Here is a 23,402-nt window from a genome sequence, read left to right as displayed (position 1 = left end):
AAAGTTTTCACCCTTCTTTCTGCTTCTGGTGTCTATTGAACTAAGTTTTAACTAACTAACAAAAGTTTTCACCCTTGTTACTGCTTCTGGTGTCTATTGAACTAAGTTTTAACTAACAAACAAAAGTTTTTACCCTTCTTACTGCTTCTGGTGTCTATTGAATTAAGTTTTAACTAACTAACAAAAGTTTTCACCCTTGTTACTGCTTCTGGTGTCTATTGAACTAAGTTTTAACTAACTAACAAAAGTTTTCACCCTTCTTTCTGCTTCTGGTGTCTATTAAACTAAGTTTTGACTAACTAACTAAAGTTTTCATCCTTCTTTCTGCTTCTGGTGTCTATTGAACAAAGTTTTAACTAACAAACAAAAGTTTTCACCCTTCTTTCTGCTTCTGGTGTCTATTGAACAAAGTTTTAACTAACAAACAAAAGTTTTCACTCTTCTTTCTGCTTTTGGTGTCTATTGAACTAAGTTTTAACTAACTAACAAAAGTTTTCATCCTTCTTTCTGCTTCTGGTGTCTATTGAACTAAGTTTTAACCAACTAACTAAAGTTTTTACCCTTCTTTCTGCTTCTGGTGTCTATTGAACTAAGTTTTGACTAACAAACAAAAGTTTTCACCCTTCTTTCTACTTCTGGTGTCTATTGAACTAAGTTTTGACTAACTAACAAAAGTTTTCACCCTTCTTTCTGCTTCTGGTGTGCACACCATCTGCAGTTCTTTATGTTTGCTCTACATTTCAATCTCCCAATTGTTGGTGTTGTTTTAGAACAGCTTCATGCCAAGCTTGCATGTAAAATATCTTAAAAGTGGATGACCTGGAGCTCTCCTGCCTTCTGTTTGATCACCATACAAAATACATACAAATATAAAAATATATTAGAATGTATTCAGTATTTTTAATTAAATCATAAAAAATCGCACATTTTTATCTTAACAGGTATACAGATGTGTAGAGTAGTCCTAAAATTGTGAACCATGGCATCATCTGAATATTCAACAAATGTTTTTGACTCTGGATTTGAAGGCACTAGTGTGGATGCTGAAGAGGAGACACCAGCTGCCAGGTAAGATAAATTACACAGAGGCTGTCATTCACCTGTCACTTGGTCATTTGTTGAGTCATCAGTCAGCTTCCATCAGCAGAGGATGAATTAGGTCACTTGTGACTATTTCACGACACCTTGTCTTAATGGCATTGATTTATTGGCAAAGTGTTTAACTCTCTAACAGTTTGTTAGCCCACTAGGCCTGGCTTGTAGATTTGATGTCAGGAACCTCATGCCATTAGCCAGAGTAAACTGGATGTCTGTTTTCAATTGGTTTCACTCACAGTCATTGTCTCTGTGAGCAGTCCAGTTTTGTTTAATGATGTTTGCCTTTGAAATGTAGCCTTTAAAACATTCACTCTTGCTCAGTAAATCTCTTGCTTTATCTCTTTTTTTTTTCTTTCTATCTTTCTTTCTTTCTTCCCTTCTTTCTTTCTTTCTTCCCTTCTTTCTTTTTTCCCTTCTTTCTTTCTTTCTTTCTTCACTTCTTTTTTTTTTCTTTCATTCTTTCTTTCATACACACATCTTATACATATTCTTTCTATTTTATATCTTTTTTTTTTTAACCTATCATAATTCAGTCATCATCCTCCTCATCAAACTCATTTAAGTGAGGTATTTAGAGCCTCAAATCCTCTCTCACAAAAGCCCTGGACACAGACCTTGCTGTTGTGGGAAGTGCACATGTGTCTCCTTACAGACCAACAACTTGTGGCTTGTGAGACATATTGATTTGGAATTCAGCTAGTCTGAGGCACAATTTTCTCTTACTGCCCACAGTGGGCACAGTGAGTTGAAGTTAGGCCTGAACATTGCTAAATTGCCTGTCATGCACAGTGGCCTGTCCTGCACTGTGCTCTGTCCTGGACTGTGCTCTTTCAAAATCTATTAATAACCACCTGCATTAGAATTAAGAATAATTAAGAATAATTGTTAAAACACTTCAAGGAAAGATGATATGAGCCCAAAGTTAACTTGCAAGTGGGCATTCAAACAGGATTAACTTAAACAACACCCTAACATTACACAATTCAATGCTAAAAAAAATTAGGAAAAATAAGTTTTAAAAAATGTGCATACTTATAATAGGGCATCATGTGGTCTCTTAAGGTAAAAGTAAGCTGCTTCTCTCAGGCCTTGCCATCTATGGGGGGGGGGGGGGCAGATGATGTTGAGTTCATCTGTTTATGTGGCAGATTTAACAAGGGCATCATTTGGTCATCACAATGACCAACCACTTTTACATCCTCAAAATAACTTAGGTACCGTAGCGTTGGGTGAGAGCAGGGGTGTCATAAAAATCCTGAAGTTCAAAATCTCAGTCTTCCCCAGGATTCAAACTCAAGACCTCTCATTTGACCACTTCATAGTATGGTCTCTTAACAAAATTTCAAATGGCATTTACTAATATGTGCTCTTTTTTTTTTCATTGATCATAAACTTTTGAGTCTGTCTATGATTAATGTCATATTCCTCTTTCAGACTGCGCTCTATGGGGCAAATGATGTAAAGCTCATGTTTCTGTGGCCCACAGTTAACAAGGGTGCAATGTGCCCAGCAAAACGACTAACCACCTTTTCCCAAACTAATGTCAGGTAGCCATTAGAGCTGGGTGGATTAAGAGGCACCTGAAGAACAAGAGATTAACGACGAACCTGGGATCCCTCAGTTTGGCAGCCAAACACGCGCCCGATTAGTATCATACTGGGAAAAAATGTAATATTGATGTGCTAAGTCAGTCAGGAAAGCTTAAAAATAGTTTGTTCAGGTGTCAGGAGTGAAGATGGTGTCAGAAGTGAATATGGTGTCAAAAGTGAATTTGCTATATTTTAAGGTCACCAATATGTTGTTAAAGTATTGTTATAAACCTGGTGGTGGCACAGATGGGGGTAGTGGTGTGAGTGTAGTCAGCCGACGCAAATAGCCCCAGGCCAGCGCTAGATGAGCGGTCAACCGTGACGAGCTACGACGGTCAGTCGAGTCAAGTATTAACAGGACGGTTCGGGAAGGATCGCCGTCGTGAACAGAGCTCAGGAGCGTCACGAGAGTTGTAGTCATCTGACCACCTAGAAACGTCGAGCGGCGTTCTGTCCGGTTCGAGAAGGCCAGTAGGGACCCTATATAAGAGCGGAGGTGTCGTGGAGGTGTCGCAGTCAAGACGGTTCAGAAAGCGGGTTTGTACTGTTCTACGTGCTGCCAATTGTACAGTATTGGCTGTTATTTATGGACATTAAACCTTTACGTTATTTTGGAGCCCTGACTTGTCAAGTTCTTTAAGTTGGCGGTGTATGGTGCAGTTTGCAGAGAGCCTGGATAGTGAGATTCGTAACAGTATTAAGAATTCTTATATGTTAAAAATCAAACATTGCAGTTTGAGTCCCATTGAATACATTTTATCTTTATCTATAAGAAAATCAGAGAACAAAATGAGGTTTTATTTATTTAAATTCAGTATAAGCAAGTGGATGTTTTTTTAAATTCACATAACCTTGACAAAAACTTGAAACATGACTTTTTTTTTTTTGTCTTGGAATCCTGCTCGCGGCTTTGTGTTTCTTCTTGCACTGAGTCAAAATCTTGTCTTAAAATACTTGTACTTGGCCCCCTTTACAGAGGCTTGGAGTGGTGACTTGCTATTCCAATGTCATGGTCCAGTGATTCTGGGGCTTACATTCTGCTTACTGTAATCCTAGGTCGTGCTTATCTTCCTCAAAGGGAAGTAACAAAATAATTGTATAGTTGAGCCCAATCATCAGACAGGATTTATTAGCAGTTCAAAAATAAAATTAGTTTTTAAGTTTGGAAAAAATTTTTTTTTCTGTTGTATTAAAACTTATAATTGTGCATTAGAAGGCATAACACAATTGTTTAATTTTTTAGACATTTATTTCATCTCCCTCTCTCTTCCTCTCTCTCTCTCTCTCCTTTTCTCTCTTCCTCCGGTCCCTCCTTTTTGCCTTGCCTGATAAGTGGGCTTTAGATTCTGAGTTTAACCAAGCATGAAAGTGGCAGATACTGTATCTCATATTGTTGGGTCTGGAATCTTTTTAAAAAAAAGGTAATATGAAGCCTGTACGCAGACATAGTGGATATGTAGCCCCCATGTCAATGACCTCACAGTTTAAATTGTACTAAACTGGTGCACACCACTTACTAAACAGGTGCACACCACATACTAAACAGGTGCACACCACATACTAATCAGGTGCACACCATATACTAAACAGGTGCACACCACATACTAAACAGGTGCACACCACATACTAAACAGGTGCACATTACATGCTAAACAGGTGCACACCGCATACTAAATAGATGGACACAACATACTAAATCGATGCACACCATATACTTAATAGATGCACTCAAAGACTACTAACTGATTGACCCATTTATCCCAGACATGAGAATGTTTTAATTTTATGTTAGAGGTAGATTTTTTCTTCAATTCAACATAATAAACTTATCTTGAAGCTAAAATGCTTTTTAATCAAAGACTTTTACCGATACTTCTGTGCAACCATGACGTCAGGGATATAAACAAAACAAAAAGCAACAACCCAAACATCCCATTAGCACGAAAAGTGTTGATTTAATTTTTTAAAAAATCTTCCCTCTCTTTTGACTTTAATATTATTATTATTATTATGTTAGAAATGAACGAATAGTCATTCTCTGGCGCTGCCAGGGTCGAGTTTCGCTAAAGAGAAACAAAATTATCGTAGTCCCTTTAACAGTTTCCACTGAGGAATTTTCTGGTGATGTGGCAGGTCTGCAGCAGTACCGCCCTCTGACAGGCAACGAAGATGTTCCTAGGAATGTTAAGGGCCTTGAAGGTGTCTGTGAGGTCAGTTGTTATTATCCCCTCGGTTGATATAACAATGGGGTATATTGTTATTTTGGACAATTTCCATAGACGCTTAATCTCCAAGCCTAGGTTCCCATATTTTCTTTGTTTTTCTATCTCAGTTTTTCTTAAATTATGAGACAGTGGTACGGCGATATCGATAATGGTAGCGGTTTTTTCTTTTTTATCGATAAACAGCAGATCCGGGCGATTGAAATCTACCGTTTTGTCGGTCAGAATAGGCCTATCCCAGTACAGCAGATGTTCAGTAGACTCGAGAACCTCTTGCGGAGAGTATTTATAATAAGGGGGAGTGTCCTTACCGATCAATTTGTACGTCAAAGCCAGGTGTTGGTGTATTAACTTTGCAACTTGGTTATGGCGACCTAGGTAGGCTGATTCTGATAGGGCTGGACATCCTGCCATAATGTGTTCAATCGACTCGCCCACATTTCCACATTTTCGGCATTTGTCGACAACATTGAGTTTCAGGATATGCTTCTCGTAATTTTTTGTCCTGATTACTCTGTCCTGTATTGCTGTAACAAAGCCTTCTGTTTCAGGGTAGAGATGACCTGCTTTGAGCCATGTTAAGGAAGCAGCCTTGTCGATGTTGTCCCCATGTAATGAAGCCGGAAATTTTCCGTGGAGTGTTTTTTCTTCCCATTGGCGAATCTCATGCCCTACGTCGTCCAAACCGATATTGACATCAGCATTGTGTAGGTTCAGAGGGGTTGCATCGGAGTCGTATTTCCGTAGGAAGGAAACTAATTTGTTGCTGGAGGCGAGCAGTTTTGATCGTATTTTTAAAACTTGCATCTTACATAATTTGAAGATGTTCTGCAATCCACGACCCCCATCCTTCCTGGGCAGGTATAACCTTATGGTGGAGGACTTGGGGTGTAGACATCGAAACTTGGTTAGTAATTTTCTAGTGAGTCTGTCAATGTCATGTAGGTCGGTGTCAGTCCATTTGATCACACCGAACGTGTAAAGGAGCACAGGGACGGCCCAGCTGTTAATTGCAGTGATGAGATAATTATTATTATTATAATGTAGTTTTTTTATGTTCCTGCAGAAAAGAAAAATACTACGTCCTTATCCATAGTCTCCTGCATATGGGCAGGAGACTATGAGAGGTGGCCAAGCAGTGGCGTAGCTAGGAATTTTCCAAAATTTGGGGACTCGGAGTGGGGGGGGGGTTGACCTCTTTTGGGGCCCCTCATTTTGACATTCGACATCATGGCATGAGATAATGGCTTAATATTTAATGTAAAAGAAATTTCATACTCTCATTTGGGGCCCGGGGGGGGGGGGGGGGTGTTTCGATTTCCCCTCCCCTCCTCCCACCCTAGCTATGCCACTGTGGCCAAGAGAAGGGTTTGAACTCGGGACCATCATGACCACAATCTGTACCACACAAATATATTATTTGGTTGGACATACTTTTTTTTGTGTCTTTGCGTTTGAACCTCCCACCCCATTAAAAAAAATATCCCCCCCCCCGGTAACGCTCCCTACTCACTGTACAACGCTTTCTAAAGAATCACTAGACCTTGAAATATATTTGATAGAGAAAAGTACTATTGATTTTAGTAGATTTCGTAGGAACTTGGTCTAAAGGAGTGGGAACAGTTGAAAAGACCTATAGAGTTTCAATGGACTTGGTTCATGACTTATAGTTTCCTATCAGCAGCTTGTCATTGCAATGACTCATGGTTATTAATGATGTCTGGTCAAGCAGCCATATGGATCAAGTGGCAGTGCCTGTCCATCTAGTTAGGATGTAATGGTCGCCATTATTTACAATCTCTAAACATCTTTTCAATCTGGCGTTCTGGATACGGTATCTCCTACACAAGACAGCTGATGACATTGCCGCGCTTCTTGCACCATTCACACTGCATAGCTAACCTCTTTCCACCGTCACCATAGAAACACACACACACACACTTACACTAACACTCCAAAACACTACTCAAGGGAGAGAACAACGATAACTATACATATGGTACTAAAATTTTGACCGTCAGCAGAGCTTTTTCCTTTTTTTCAAGGGCTTACCTGGGTCATATTGCAAATAAACCTCTTCCTGCCATTACTTTCAAGGGCACACATTTAGGTTTTGGATAAATGGTCCATTTGTTGCTTATGTGTCTGGGTCTTTATCTACCTTGCCTAAATATTTATAGATATATATATATATAAAGTTCGTCCATCGTGGTTCGATGATGACCACTTTGTCATCCAGGGGGCTGAGGGCTTTGCACTGGGGTTTTATGCCTCCTCATGTGGCTGGTGAGACCTATGTGAGCCCGGAATGTTCGGCCGCACACTGGGCAGGTTATTCCAGCTGGAGCTAGTGTCGTTTGCCTTGCTTTTCTTCTCTGGCGTTTTTTCTTCTGCCAGCGTTGTTCTTTTTTCCTCAGCAACCTGTGCGCCAGCTGGGTCTATGCTGAACGCCTTCAGAGAAGCTTTGAGGGTGTCCCTGAAGCGCTTTCTTTGACCACCTTGCGAGCGCTTTCCTTCGCTTAGTTGGCCATACAAGAGTCTTTTAGGGATGCGGTGGTCTTCCATTCTGCAGACGTGACCTGCCCATCGCACCTTGCCTAAATACTTATTGCCTTGACTTCTGCAACCCCGCGCTAGCAGTTATACCCGATTACAAAAGCTGCAACGAATTCATAAAAACGCCGCACGAATAGTCCTAAGAAAAATTACTACGCTCTTGCGCACGCTCCATTGGCTTCCTGTGAAAGCGAGAATCGACTACAAGGTGGTCACACTTTGTCATCAGTGTATCTATAATAAAGAAATGTCATGAGCGAACTGCTCACTCCATATGTCCCTCAGAGAACCCTGCGCTCAATGGACTCAACGCTTCTAGTGGTGTTACGTTTCTCCCTCAAAAGCTACGGTCTGCGGGCTTTTTCTGTTCTCGCACCACAGGTTTGGAACTCACTCCCATTTGATCTCAGACAGATAACATGCTACACTACATCCAAGAAGAACATTAAGACCTATCTGTTTAAAATTTCTTTTAGATTAGTCATTTTAGCTCCCATGTCTGTGTTTGTAATGTTATCACAGCGGCCATGAGCCTTCATTGTGTGTACAAACGGCGCTATATAAATAAAATTATTATTATAATTACATAATATTAATGTTCCTGAGTCAACAGGCAATGTATCGTTTCAATTCGACCCATGTTTCCTGTTCCAACAGATCATGTAGCAATGTCAATGATGCCCTTCACAAAGGCAATAGTCCATGTTATTTCTTTCTGTTGAATGTTCCAGAGCTAACAGACTGCGCATCATTGCCAAACAGCGCAGGGACACAGAGAACAGCATACTGACGGAACTGATCGACTTACTCCCCCTGGATAAAAAGGTCCTGGCCAAGAAAGATAAATCTTCCCTGCTCAGACTTGTACTCAGCTACATGCGATTCAGAGCGGCCTTCGATGCAGGTGAGTTCAGAATAACACATCACCTGTGGAGTGTTTGTCTTAGATCTATTATTTGTATCTTGTTTGGCTCCAAAGATGGTTGGGTATAGCATAATTGTGCGGCTTAAAATTCTTCAAAGAATTTCTATAACCCCGAAACTTTCGGATACATGTTGTAAAGTCTTTCAGTTGCCAAGAAGTCTATGTGCCGACTCCTTTAGATATTGTTCTATTTTTCACACAGCTTAAGCTTATGATCTATTGTTCCTTTCCTGCCAGGTAAGGAATATACGAGAACTAGGTGTAGCCTACACTGTTACGTTTTGGCTAGAACTATGGTTATTTAGTGATGGCATTAAGATAAGGGAGACTACTGCGGTGAACATATTTCCCTCGAGAAAATTATATACTGATTATTTCCCTTGCATTACATTTCGACACATTCAATGTTGAAATAAAAAATTGTTTTCGTCCAAATAATTTCAACAAACTTTTTTACTGTTTGACTGTGAAATTGAAAATGAAATGTAGATCCATGGAAGCCTTATGTTGACATATTTTTCCCAGAGGCTTGGCCAAATGTGGTAGATGAACGGAGCTGCTGTTTAAATTGAGTAGATTTTTTAAAAAAAAAGGTGCAGAGCGAATAGTTTTCTTAAAACCAGCATGACGAATTGTCTGGTCACATCCTGTGTCAACCACTAAGACCAAACTGCTGATTTCGCTTATTCCATCCAGACAACTGACCCCCATGTGGACTTAACACAGTTGGTCCCATCCAGATCCCATTATGGACCGCACAACTAAACACAATGCCACCAATACACTAACCCCCACCATGACCCCCATCAAGATCCCATTATGGACCGCGCAACTAAACACATTGCCACCACTACACTAACCCCCACCATGACCCCATCAAGATCCCATTATGGACCGCGCAACTAAACACAATGCCACCAATACACTAACCCCCACCATGACCCCATCAAGATCCCATTATGGACCGCGCAACTAAACACATTGCCACCACTACACTAACCCCCACCATGACCCCATCAAGATCCCATTATGGACCGCGCAACTAAACACAATGCGACCCCACTACACTTCCCCCCACCATGACCCCATCATGATAGTGCTCATGGACATTTTTGCAATTTTTTGTCCAGAGGTGGAAAATCTTTCTGTGACCATCTCTATCTCCCCCCTTGCAATCGTTGTAATGGCCTGTTTGCCGCGGTCTGAGATAAAATAGCTTAATGGAAATCAGGTGTCAAGACACGCTCGTTGCTCTTGACGGGAATGGGTTGGGCAGTGGTGGTCGGACGGGGGGGGGGATAGTGGGCCGAGGAAGGAACGTAGCGAAATGTGGCAGAAATGGAAAGCTGGTTTGTTAACATTATGTTATGAGTTGATATGGTGTAGGTGTGTTTACCTTAGACACCACCCCCTACCCCCTGCCTTGCCTTTGTTCGCTCGTAGTTAAGTGAAGTCTTAAAACGAGGTCGCAGTAGGGAGAGAGAAATGTCAACAGCTACCTGGTCATGCAGGACACAGCTGGGCCTTTGTACATGTCTATCTATCTATCTATCTATCTATCTATCTATCTATCTATCTATCTATCTATCTATCTATCTATCTATCTATATCTGTCTGTATGTCTGTCTGTCTGCCTATCTATCTGTCTGTCTATCTATCTATCTATATCTATCTGTCTGTCTGTCTGTATGTCTGTCTGTCTGCCTGTCTATCTGTCTGTCTATCTATCTGCCTATCTGTCGGTCTGTATGTATGTCTGTCTATCTATCTATCTGTCTGTATGTCTATCTATCTATCTGTCTGTCTGACTTATTGATTAACTAAATGATTGATTTTTTGATTGATTCACTTGTTGTCATCGATCATGAGCCTTTATGCAAAATTGTACGACGATTGGGGATTTGTAGAAGAGGTCGGGAAATCTATTACAACCATATAAACAATGACAGAGCGAGTTGATAATAAGCTTTGTAAAAATAAAGGGTTGACTTGAGTGTATGCATCAGTGTACTTGCCCGGTTATCGGACAATGTCATTCTAGACTGCGACGACTGTTTTTTTGAGGAGGCATATTAATAACATAGAGGGAGGGCCAAGTGAATCAAACACACACACGGAAGTGCTCAGAGTAATGAAGAGGTAGATAATTGTAGGCCTACCACACAAATCTTAGTCGTGGTGTTCAGGTTCTCCCCCGGCCTCCCCTTTTTTTTTCTCCCTTCCAAGTTGTTAACGCTCCTGTGAATAGATTTCACGTAATCAATAGCCGCGGCTATATTTAGAAACTGCTCGCTCCATGGCGAGGATTCTCACTCTGTGTTATAGAGCATGTCCGTAGAAAAAGGTACAACACTCTCAGTGTTCACATTTTGTGTTCGTTCCCAGTTGCAAGTCTGTTAGGGCTTCTAGCCTCTTGAGATTGTAGTCGGGTCTTGGTTTCCCATAGTTTTCAATTGAGACTCACTGGTGACGTCACCTATCCACGAAGCAGACGTTTTGGCGCACCATTTTTTTTTGGCGCGGAACATTTTGGTGTTCGATGTTTTAGACACAATAAATATGTTCCTTGTATTGTGTTTGTTGTAAACAGTTTTGTGTTTCTGTTTTACAAAGTGTGAAGAAACAAGTTCCTTTTACGTTGACAGTGCCTTTTTAATTGTCGAACATTTTAACATAACATATATACATGGCAACGTTATGTACAGATCTCCTGCTTCACTCGCTGACCTTTCTCTCTCTCTTCTTGTTTACACACTCGTCACTTCCCCCCAAGTCCCCTAACTCTCGATACTCAACACTTGACCGTGTGTCACGGCTGACCACACAGTAACCGTGTCACCACACAAAGCTTATATCGACTCAGTCTGTCTGTCTGCTAAAAAGTTTGTACAAGTTATTTCCCCTATACCCAATTATTTCTTTTTCCTGACAACACAAATATATATATATATATATATATATTTTTTAAAAAAGTTAACCGATTAATTAATTAACTATTGGTAATAAATTATTTTGTTTGGTAGCTCGAATAAGGGAAAGAAATTGTACTTGACTTTGGTGTGGGGGGGTATAATCAGTCCCCTTTATTGGTCGCAATTTTGAAAAAGACAACAGATAACTTCACGATCTTCTAATTTCATATTTCATACGCACCTCGCTAGCAGAGTGGCTAAACAATATCGGCTTGAGGAGGCCTGCGTCATGAGCTCGAATTCAGGTCGCCACACCTTTCCCCCCCCCTTTTTTTTCCCAATAAGTGCTTTTAAATAACCAATTACGTTAAAATCCACCCAAGTACTCCTCCCCCCCCCCTCCCCATTTTCCCAACTAGTCCAAAGAAGCATCATAGCGTATTCAGAAAGCTATGTCATGTCTAGTTCGTCCATCGTGGTTCGTTGATGACATCCAGGGGGTGGGGGGGGGGGGCTGAGGGCTTTTGCACTGGGGGTTTTGTGCCTCCTCAAAGCTATAAGCATGAAATAGCCCTTACAAGAACAACTGGCAAACATATTTCCAATCGCACAGTTTTATTGTTGTTGGTCTACATCTATTACAAACTGATTTACAAGGCTGATCCAAACTCTTTGATACAACTACACTTTCGCATAGGTTTTTTTTTAAAGCATTTTTTATGTTTTTCTTCTTATTATACATAGACTAATTGAAAAAGCATCATGTATTACTCAGCTACCATCTCTTGAAGAGCTTTTTTCGAGAACGATGCCTTTCCGAAACACTCACGATTCTTAAAGACAACCTGCACCCATTAAACCACTGTTACATAAGATCTGAACGAAGTGGTCGTCCCCTTTCCATTAGGAGTAAAACAGAAAGATTTTAAAACTCCTTTATCCCACTATCGGTCAAAGTGTTACAAGATCAGCTGTCGTCATCGAGAAGTACATAGAAGTCAAATTCATGAAGCGCTGGTTGTGAATGTGTATGTGTTTCGTGTGTGAATGTTGTTCGAATTTTTCATCCATATTGTTTTTGTAAAGTAGTTACGCTGAGGTTGTCAATTGTAGTCAAACTGAATTTCCATTTGATTGCATCAATAAAATTATCTTATCTTATTATTATGATGTCATTTCTTCTAGCGCCCAAACGTCCCGCCCCGAACTATCCTTGCTCTGTCTTAACTTATTCACCTCTCCCACCGCAAGTAAGAAAATACTTGCAAGAAAGTTGCCAAAAGGATGCATTCCGCAGCAGTCGGATACAAAACTTGGATGGAAACATTAAAAAACAAGGTTACAAAAGACTGTTTGTGTGGAAACACAAACTCAAAATCGGCCCCCGAAGTAAAATGTTTTACGTAATTCGGATAATCCTTCAGAGTTGAAGATAGTTCACTTCCTAGTCCAAACCTCCCGCAGGACGACGGGGGATGGGAGCAGGCAGGGTTTGAACCTTCGATCGTCGATAAATCCAAACGACAGTCCAGCGCGCAAACCGCACGACCAGTGGTCCACCCAGGTAGGCTTCAATATTTTCAGAAAGAACATCCGAATGAAATTATATCAAAGACAAATGAGAGATAAGAATGGAGAAAGAAGGTTAACAGATCTTGTGTAGTGCCCCAACCGTCCCGCAGATCAAAGGATACGTGAAAGTGAATGTAAAGTAAGATGTGAACCTGGCCTAACTAGTTTGTGGTCTATAGGGCAGATGATGTAAAGTTCATCTGTTTTTGTGGCCTACGGTTAACGAGGGTGTCATGTAGCCAGCACAACGACCAACCGCCCTTGCTTTTCCCCATCTAATGTCAGGTACCCATTAGAGCTGGGTAGACTCAGAAGTTGAAAATCCCAGTCTTCACCAGGATTCGAACCCGGGACCCTCGGTTCGAACTAAATAAGTTAATTGTTTCGAAAAGGCTCAATCTCATATTCGAATCCTAAAAAAAAAAAAAAAAAAAAAAAAAAAAATCCGCTAAATAGAAAAAATGTTCACGAAAATGATGTTTATAAGATTACTATTCGTCTTAAATTAGGTCTAACATATAATGCATACTAATTAGCTTTTTCTTATAAAAAACTGCTTGCATAATTGATTTTAAAAATTAGAATTTTCGCTTTCAGGAAAAAAAAAAGTAACCGTTGCATCAGAACTTTGAATGGTCTAAAATATTGTGAAGTCGTATTTTCAATATCTCTTCTAGTTTACGAGATCTAAACGGGACGGACGGACAGACATTTCGCACAAAACTAATAGCGTCTTTTCCCCTTTAGGGGGCCGCTAAAAAACGAACTCTTGGGTAGTTTAATGATACTTTATACAAATGTATGTCTCTTGCGATTAGACTGACATGATTACATTCAGACTACAGCAACAGAATATCCTGACATGCATTTAAGGAAATACTAAGTACTTGCTTGGTAGAAAGTACATTAGAAAATACACTAATATACATGTATACGCAGTTTATCTGCGCGATATGGTTTGTTTTCGAGGTTAAGGTTAATGTTTGTAAAATGTTTGACATGTTTCGGATGTTCCTTCAGAGTTGAAGACAATTTATTTCCTAGACCAGACCTCACTCTGGACGACGGAGAGGGGGGGGGGCTGCACGCAGGGTATGAACCCTGGACCATCGTCAAGTCCAAACGACAGTCCAGCGCGCATACAGCACGACGCACGACCAGGCAGCCACCCTAATAGGTTAAAGGTTAAGAATGGACGCAGCCTTCTATCAAGGATGGACTCGGCTAAACTCACAACTACCAGGAGTTTTAGAGTGAAACCCTCCAACCTTCAGCTAACCTGATACTGAGGGTAGAGGCAGTCCAGAGTTAAATGTTAACTTAGTCACTAGGCCATTCGCTCTATAAGCTAGAAGTTACACTGAAGTGTTAGAGAGTCAGTCGTTCTTCAAGTCTGAAGAATTTTAGTTACTCTCGACATTGTTTCTTGAAGGAGCTTGTTATTGTATTGATGGATTATAATCTTATGGATGTATACTATTCATCAAGTATTGTATACGAGTACAGATATTTGTTAATCAGCCTTTTATTGCTACGGCTGCCTTCGGAAGATTTTCTTACTTATTTAAGGCAGGTGTTTAAATGTTGTAGGTCTGCTCGTCCTGACCACGCCTACAAAATACAACAGACATAAACTTGAACCCAGTATCACCCAACAGACGTAATCATACGAACTGAAAAATGGGACATTAATTTGGTGTCAGAAGCGGGCGTGTGCATTGACCCAATGACAGTTCAAAATTAGATGCTTTCGACAGTCTTTAAAAACAGCAACCTTATTCTGACACTAAGGCTGTACAATTTCTCACAAACTCAGCTTGTATGTGTTTATGCTGAATGGGCTTGTGGTGTTTTCATTTGACGCCTTCAAAACTCAAAATAAAAACACAAATAGCTTTTATTATCAAGCACCAAGAACAGTTCGCAGAGAATCGACTCTCTGAAATCGATTGAGTCCTAGCGCTGGTGTGATTTATTTTCTGTTATTATCCCATCAATAACAGGGACCTTTTTTTTTTTTTTTCTTGTTGATCCCTTTCGATTATTTGTGTGTCGTAGACGCTCTGGGGGTGGTTGGCGGGGCGGACTGGGTGAAGTGGCCTGGTTGTTGTTAGCTGGCATTAGTGTTTGTGTAATTGCCAAATTAATAGAATCAACTCATTTCTCTGTAGCTCTCCGCTAGAGTCTATTGAAGTGTGCATGTGGTCTATAGAAACCAGTCCTGAAATAACTGAAGTTGTTCCATGGATAGCACTGTAATTGAATCGCAGTTTAAGTTATTGAACAGCCATTCATTCCATACAGGCAGTGTAGCTTTTAATTTCACCTAGACTTGTTGAGAAGTTCTTTCATCGAGTCTGGAAAAAAAAACACCTTCTAACGAACAGTGACACTTGGAATCAATGCGCAGGAACCCTTGAACCGCACGATTTCTATCGGTATGATTTTTCTTGGCAGTATTTTGGTGCTATATTTTCTTTAGTCAGCTAACTCATTGTGTGATTGAGGATCAACAGAGTTTAGTTCAGATTAGATGTAGATTTCGTGGCCTAAACATCATACAGTATATACACTACTCTGTCCATAATCTGTAGACTACTCGGCTCAGGCATGGTCTAGACTGGTGTCTTCTACTCTGATAAATCTTTCCTTGACGTTTTTTTTTACGAAGCTTATATTAACTCGTTATATCTGTCTGTTAAAAAGTTTGAGCATGTTTTTTCTTCAACTTTCCATTGTCGGATCAAGTTGAAATTTTGCATAAATATTCATAGTCGACATCAATACACGAATCAATTAAAAAATTAACATAATCGTTAGTCAATTATAAGTAATAAATTAATTTTTGTTTTATGTAAAAGAAAGGAAGCTAAACCCTACGATCTTATGATCAATGGCAGTAATTAGCGGTTCGTTTCCTTAGATAAACTTTTTTTTTTAAAGTATTATTTTGGTTTTTAAAGTATGTTTTTTAGGATTTGTGTTTCCGGGGGACATTTTTGTGGTTAAAGCACTAACACATATACTCACAATGTACATGTGTCTGGGTATGTGTCAGAGAGAATGTGTAGTCCTACACATTAATTGATAGTTCGTTTCCTGTATGCCACATGCGCGCGCACCCACGGAACCTTTGACATCAACCCGTCATCTCTTTCATCGAATCCTTTTGATTCTTTTCTAGTCATCTTCTCTCTCTCTCTCTCTCTCTCTCTCTCGCGCGCGTGCGCGCTCTCTCGCTCTCTGTCTCGCTCTTTCTCTCTCTCTCTCTCTCTCTTTCTCTCTCTCGCTCTCTTTCTCTCTCTCTCTCTCTCTCTCGCTCTTTCTCTTTCTCTCTCTCTCGATCTCTCTCTCTTTCTCTCTCTTTTTCTCTCTCTCTCTCTCTCTTTTTCTCTCTCTCTCTTTTTCTCTCTTGCTCTCTCTTTCTCTCTCGCTCTCTCTTTCTCTCTCTCGCTCTTTCTCTCTCTCTCTCGCTCTCTCTTTTTCTCTCTCTCGCTCTCTCTCTCTTTTTCTCTCGCTCTCTTTCTCTTTCTCTCTTTCGCTCTCTCTCTTTCTCTCTCTCGCTCTCTCTCTCTTTCTCGCTCTCTCTCTCTCTCTCGCTCTCTCGCTCTCTCTCTCTCTCTCTCTGAGTGTTTAGGTCGGGTTGTTATTTTTTTCCCTTTCACTCTATCAGGCCGGACCAATCGTTCAAGCAGTCTTTACTACTAGCATTAGTGTTTACTATTTCCAGAAGTATTGATTTATTGCTAGGGGGAGACAACAAAAGTGAGTCTGTGAGAAAGTGAATTTAACAAAAAAAAAAAAAAAAAGGAAATGAAACGACTGAACTTGAGAGAACCCGACAGAAAATTAGGAGCGTGAAAGTGTCTTTTGAAAAAAAAAAATCGATAAGTTGAAGTGAAACCAGTTCGCTCCTTTAAAGGTCGAAGTCTCCACTAATTGAATGAAACTTGGATACCATTGTGTCTTATGTTGGTGTGTAGCCTGTGTCGCTTTGTGTCATTCAGGGTCATTGAAACGGCCTCTAACCGAGACGATTGGCTCTAACTGACCACTAAGCCCCTGGGGAGGGGGGGGGCGCAATCAATGAATAATCTTTCGCCTCGGGACACAACAGAATCAGACGAGGCATGGTCCGAAAGCTGAGAATTGGGACACGCGTGACAAGGTCTAGTGGAGTGTCACAAGAGAATGCAGACTTCCAGCAAAGCAGCTTCAGAACACATCGTTAAAAGGCGCACTTAAAAGAGGGTTGTCTGATCTGGTAACCACTACGCACTTAATCTCAGAGGGAATCTAAGGTGATCAACCAGAAGGCAGGAGAGCCGCTGGTCGTCCACTTTTACGGTTATATGGATGTATGCAAAAACGATATGAAGCTCTTCGAAATCGAAAAGTGGGAAAAAGTGGCACTGGATAGATCCACGCGGAGAGCGAGATTAAAAGAAAGGACCCTGGTTGCAGATGCCATACATAACAAAAGTAGAAAGATGGGGGGGGGGGGGGAATGCAGATGCTCAACCTGTGATCGCAGCTGTGTATCAAGGATTGGCCTCTTTAGTCACACCAGAAGTTGCAAAGGGATAAGATCGTCTCTTGAGACGTAAACTGCCACAGAATGAAACAGATACTATTCTGCGTTTATCAGGCTTATACTGGGTTCCCTGGTCACTTTATGAAACAGACACTGTACTGCGTTTACCAGACCTAGACTGACCTCCCTGGTCACTTTCTGAAACAGACACTGTACTGCGTTTACCAGACCTAGACTGGCTTCACTGGGCACTTTATGATACAGACACTGTACTGCGTTTATCAGGCTTAGACTGGGTTCCCTGGTCACTTTATGATACAGACACTGTACTGCGTTTATCAGGCTTAGGCTGGGTTCCCTGGTCACTTTATGATACAGACACTGTACTGCGTTTATCAGGCTTAGACTGGCTTCCCTGGTCACTTTATGATACAGACACTATACTGCGTTTATCAGGCTTAGACAGGCTTCTCTGGTTACTTTATGATACAGACACTATACTGCGTTTATCAGGCTTAGACTGGGTTCTCTGGTTACTTTATGATACAGACACTGTACTGCGTTTATCAGACCTAGACTGGCTTCTCTGGTCACTTCATGAAACAGACACTGTACTGCGTTTATCAGGCTTAGACTGGCTTCCCTGGTCACTTCATGAAACAAACACTGTACTGCGTTTATTATGATCCCCTTATCTTTAGTAAACATTTTAGAAACCAACTGCAAACTATTTATAGAAATTACTATTAAAGTTCCGTAACTGACTCGAGTTATATCGAGACCACAATCGCCATAGTGGGCCTGACAACTGACCTGTAACGTGGCAACCAGTGGACCGTCACGGGTCAGTGCTCAGGGTTACTATGATGCATGGGCGTAGCCAGGATTTTTTTTCGGGGAGGGTTTTGGGGTCCCCCTCCCCGGGCGAAAAAAAATATATGTGTGTGTGTACATAATTAATCTTTATTACATTCTGACCCTTTCGGAAGACGTTTATTGTTTATTGTAGACTCCCCGCCCTTGCTAGCAAGGGGGTCTGGGGGAGTTCGCAGTGCTCCCCCAGCGCGGGGCGAAGCCCCGCCGCCGAGCACTATTTCTGGTATTGAAAGCCAACAAAATACATATTCTGAGGTATCTACAGTGCATTATCTTGCTATTAAAAAGTTTTATTTCAAAGAACCTAATGTGCTATTCTTACTGACTTAGACCCTCTCGCGCCGTTCGGCGCATTTTCCGGCAAGCTTTTTATTTTGCGTAATTCATTTTGTGTGAGAACATGTCCCGCAAAACCTCATGCGACGCTCTGTCACAACCTTACTAAGGATTCGACTCCCAGTTCGGCATATGATTTCTTTGATTTAGACCCGATCTCTATGACTGACTCCTAAAATCTGTCTTAACCATCTTTGTTGAGACACATTTAATGATTTTCAATTTCGGCAGAAGACTATTCACACTTTATTAATGGAGCCCAAGCCACTGGTAGAAATTTGTAACCTTTCTTGACTACGCTCTTGGAATTACATGCCTGTATTTCGCTTTAGATTTTATATCGAAAAGGAAAGTTTTTTCGTCAAATCATCTGTTGAGGGGTTTTGAACTAAGAAATCTCTGGAGTTTTTTTGTTTTGTTTTTAATTCAAAACCCCATTTAGCTACGATCTTAGAATTTGGTGACTGTAGTTTGCTTTTAAATAATATTGAAGAGAGAGGTTTTCAACTCTAAACGCTCTGTAAGGGAATTTTAAACTCAAAACCATCTGGAGGGGTTTTAAACTTTAAAGAAAAAGCCATCTGGAGGAGGGGGATTTAAACTCAAAACCCCTTTGGCTACGCTCATAGATTTTATAGTGTGTAATTTGCTTTTTTTTTATATTGAAGAGGTACTTTTTAGCTTCAAACCCCAACTGGAGGGGCTGGGGTTTAAACTTAAAACCCCTTTCGATACGCTCATAGAATTTATAGTGTGTAATTTGCTTTTTTTATATTGAAGATGGGGTTTATCGTAAATTTTGGAGGGGGGTTTAAAATCAAAATCTTCCTCAACTGTGCTGTTGGAATTTGGGGATTGTTGTTTGCATTTTTTTTTTGTTTTATAGAAGAGGGGGATTAAACTGCAAAATTCTCTGGTAGGGGGTTTAAAATTCAAAACCCCCTGTAGGGGTTTTTAAACTCAAAGCCCCCTGGTAGAGGGATTTGTATCTCAAAACCCCCTGATAGGGTTTTTTTAAAATCTCAAAACCCCCTGGTAGGGGGATTTAAACTCAAAACCCCCTGGTAGAGGGTTTTTAACTCAAAACTGCCTCGGCTGTGCTGTGGTAAGTGATGATTTAGTATTAAAATCTCACCTAAAATAAACAAAATGAAAGCAAAAATCAGTCACTTAATTCCGTTCCCCCCCCCCTGCGGGGGGGATTTCATTTCGGGGGGGGGGGGTTTGAACCCCAAGAACCCCCCCCCCCTGGCTACGCCCATGCTATGATGATTGGTCTCGGTTATATTAACACTACAACCTGCGCGGTTGTTGAGGGGGTGGGGGTAGTCAGGAGGATAGTAAGATTTGACTGTGACACGCAGAAATGACCTTTAATAAGACATCTAGTGTTGGGGTGTTTTTTGCTAACTCTTCAAAATGTGCCTCTTAATATGTCGCTGTAGTTTGTTGTCGGGGTGGAAGGCGAGGGAGTTCAATAAGTCTAATAGAAAGCTGGGTTTATTTATATCCCATTGAAGAAGGTCCGTCGGCGCCACCTGAATGGGGCATTCAACTCTGTCCCTACCAAAGACGTATGCTACAAAGAGACGTCCTGAATGCCAACTAACGGAGCCGCCTGACGGACTATGGCGTACGATCTTTCATTGAAGTCGCAAAAACTGAATTTAGAAACATTTCATTACCAACAAATGTAAATTTTAAGCTCTAGAAGAATTGGAATAAAAAAGTAATAGTTATAACTTGCATGATTTATTTTGGGAAACATGAGTGTGTAGGGGGAATTAACTCACTTTATGTTCAACTAGTCTGAAATGATTCTTCTTATTCTCTCTCTTATTCACGTGGACCCACAGGGAGCATAGGGCCTCTACCTCTTGTGGTCTGTCGTTGACTTGTAGCACCAAACTGCTGGTAGACAACTAAACCGCTGTAGCCGTATTGAATCTCAGCTTATAAAACTTGATATAACTTTGCTGTGAACAAAATTGTGTATAACTTTTATTACAATATCAAATAATGTTGCTCTATAAAGAAAAAGTGAATACAAAGAATGCATGGCTATAACGAATGCCTGAAAAACGGTAGATTTTAATCGCCTTGATCTGTTTTTTATGGATTAAAAAAACACGCTACCTTTATTGACATCGCCGTACCACTGTCTCATGATTTAAGAAAAACTGAAATGGAAAAAACAAAGAAAATATGGGAACCTAGGCTTGGAGATTAATCGTTTAAGGAAGTTACGTATACTAACAAAACAATATACCCCATTGTTGTATCAACCGAGGGGATAATGACAACTGACCTCACAGATACCTTCAAGGCCCTTAACGTTCCTAGGAACATCCTCGTTGCCTGTCAGAGGGCGGTACTGCTGCAGACCTGCCAAATCACTAGAAAATTCCTCAGCGGACACTTATAAAGGGACTACGATGAATTATGTTTCTCTTTAACGAAACTCGACCCTGGCAGCGCCAGAGAAGGAATGATCGTTCGTTTCTAACATAGTAATAATAATAATAATAATGTGGGTGAGTCAATTGAACACATAATGGCGGGATGTCCAGCCCTATCAGAATCTGCCTACCTAGGTCGCCATAACCAAGTTGCAAAGCTAATACACCAGCACTTGGCTTTGACACACAATTTGATCGGTAAGGATACTCCTCCATATTACAAATACTCACCACAAGAGGTTCTCGAGTCTACGGATCATCTACTGTACTGGGATAGGCCTATTTTGACTGACAAAACGGTAGATTTTAATCGCCCTGATTTGCTGCTCATCGATAAAACAGAAAACGCCGCTACCATTATTGACATCGCCGTACCACTGTCTCATAATTTAAGAAAACAACATCTGAGCTTGAAAAACAAAGAAAATATGGGAACCTTGGCTTGGATATTGAGTTTATGGAAATTATCTAAAACAACAATATACCCCATTGTTATATCAACCGAGGGGATAATAACAACTGACCTCACAGATACCTTCAAGGCCCTTGGCATTCCTAGGAACATTCTCGTTGCCTGACAGAGGGCGGTAGTGCTGCAGACCTGCCACATCACCAGAAAATTCTTCAATGGAAACTGTTAAAGGGACTACGATGAATTTTGTTTCCCTTTAACGAAACTCGACCCTGGCTTCGCCAGAGAATGAATACTCGTTATTGTAACATAATAATGATATTAATAATAATAATAATAATAATAATAAAAGGGCCTGGATGAAGGTATTGTCAACTGATGAACGCTGTGACACACGGTGGAATTGGGGCGCCAGTTTTATGAGTTTCTGAACCAAGTGGAAGGCTCACAACGATTACTGAGGGGGGGGGGGGGAGCAGAGAAGTTTCTAGGAGGTGGGAAACACGTTTATTGGGGAGGGGGAGAGGAAGGAAGCGAGATTGTGATGAGTGATGGCTCTACACACACACACACACGCACACCAGAGAGAGAGAGAGAGAGAGATTGGGTGATATGAAAAGGTGATTTCCATAATGTTCCATTCGACGTTTTGAAATGAAGATTTATCCCTGGCCTCAGGATTGTGGGATGTTTTAAATCACGTGCTCTGCTAGTGTGCATTATGTCTTGGGTCAGCGATAGTATAGGAGAAATCTTTAAGAGTAGATAGCTAATGCAACAAGCTACCAGACAGCCCCCCGCCACTACTCATCATCATCATCATCATCATCATCATTCCTTTGGGTTCCTCGTGGAACATAGGGCCTCGACAAAAACACGCCACTCTCCACGGTCTTTTGCTAGTATTTTAATGGCTTCCCAGCTCTTTCCGGTCCTCTCGGCTTCATCTAGCTTATGCAACAAGCTACTAGTGTCAGGAGTCGAGTCTGTGACCTATTTCGACCAGTTTCTATAAGCGAGTTCAAACCAGTGCAAGTGTCCAGCGTAAAGAAGTTAATTTTAGGTATCCAATCAAAGAAAGAGGTTAGGGGAAAAATTGCACACGTCAGCTTCTAGAAGGTCAAAGTTACTAAAATAATTATCTGAGAAGGTTCCATGATTCTGGAATGTACGATCAAAGAAAGTATAAATTAGGGGAAAGTCAGTTAGACGGGGTCCTCGCATAGCACTGGCGGATCCAGGGGGGGGGGGCGGTAGGGGCGATCGCCCCCCCCCACTCGGCCGACCCCCCCCCTGGACGAACTTTAGTATAGGATTCACACAGTTTGTATACGAATTTATTACTTATGTTAAAATTATATACTAATTATTTATATTTCAACATATTTTTAGATTATTTCGCCCCCCCCCTCTAGTATGTTGGCCGATTTGGTGAAGTCGGGAGGGAGCGATGGTATCAATTCCGCCCCCCCCCTACACTTTCGAGTCGGGGGGGGCGGTCCAATTTATTGGTAGAAATCACAGCCTGCTAACAAATCAATTAAATATCTATATTCCTGTAACTTGTTATTGATATTTTAACCGATTTTTATATTATGTCGTTCCCTGTTTGCCGATTGGTGGGAGGGGGGGGACGAATACCTCTTCTGCCCTTCCCACCTAAACCCTTTGAGTGTGGGGGGGGCGGTCCGTTCTTATGGAGAAATCATAGTTTGTGAACAAAATTAGTTGAATTAATATATACATTTTATATTATGTCGCTCCCTTTCTGGTATTTTGGCCGATTCGGTGGGGTGAGGGGGGGGGGGGCGATTGCATGTACTGCCCTCCCCACTCTAGCGCTCTGAGTGCTGGGGGGGCGGTCCTATTTTTGTGGAGAATCATAGTTTGTGAATAAAATTAGTTGAATAT

General features: G+C 41.0%; 1 protein-coding gene across 1 annotated transcript in view; it reads left to right on the top strand.

Annotated features, from left to right (window-relative positions):
- Nucleotides 1-23,402, top strand: part of LOC106054208 (serine-rich adhesin for platelets-like) — a 160,418-nt gene that overhangs the window by 7,336 nt on the left and 129,680 nt on the right. Inside the window, exons 2-3 of the mRNA XM_056022811.1 lie at nucleotides 942-1,068; nucleotides 8,197-8,369. Coding sequence (XP_055878786.1) covers nucleotides 980-1,068; nucleotides 8,197-8,369 — 262 coding nt within the window. The 5' untranslated portion in view covers nucleotides 942-979. The remainder of the gene's footprint in view (nucleotides 1-941; nucleotides 1,069-8,196; nucleotides 8,370-23,402) is intronic.

The sequence above is a fragment of the Biomphalaria glabrata genome, chromosome 3 (assembly GCF_947242115.1).
Source record: "Biomphalaria glabrata chromosome 3, xgBioGlab47.1, whole genome shotgun sequence".
Taxonomy (NCBI): domain Eukaryota; kingdom Metazoa; phylum Mollusca; class Gastropoda; family Planorbidae; genus Biomphalaria; species Biomphalaria glabrata.
This window is presented reverse-complemented; position numbering and strand designations above follow the sequence as displayed.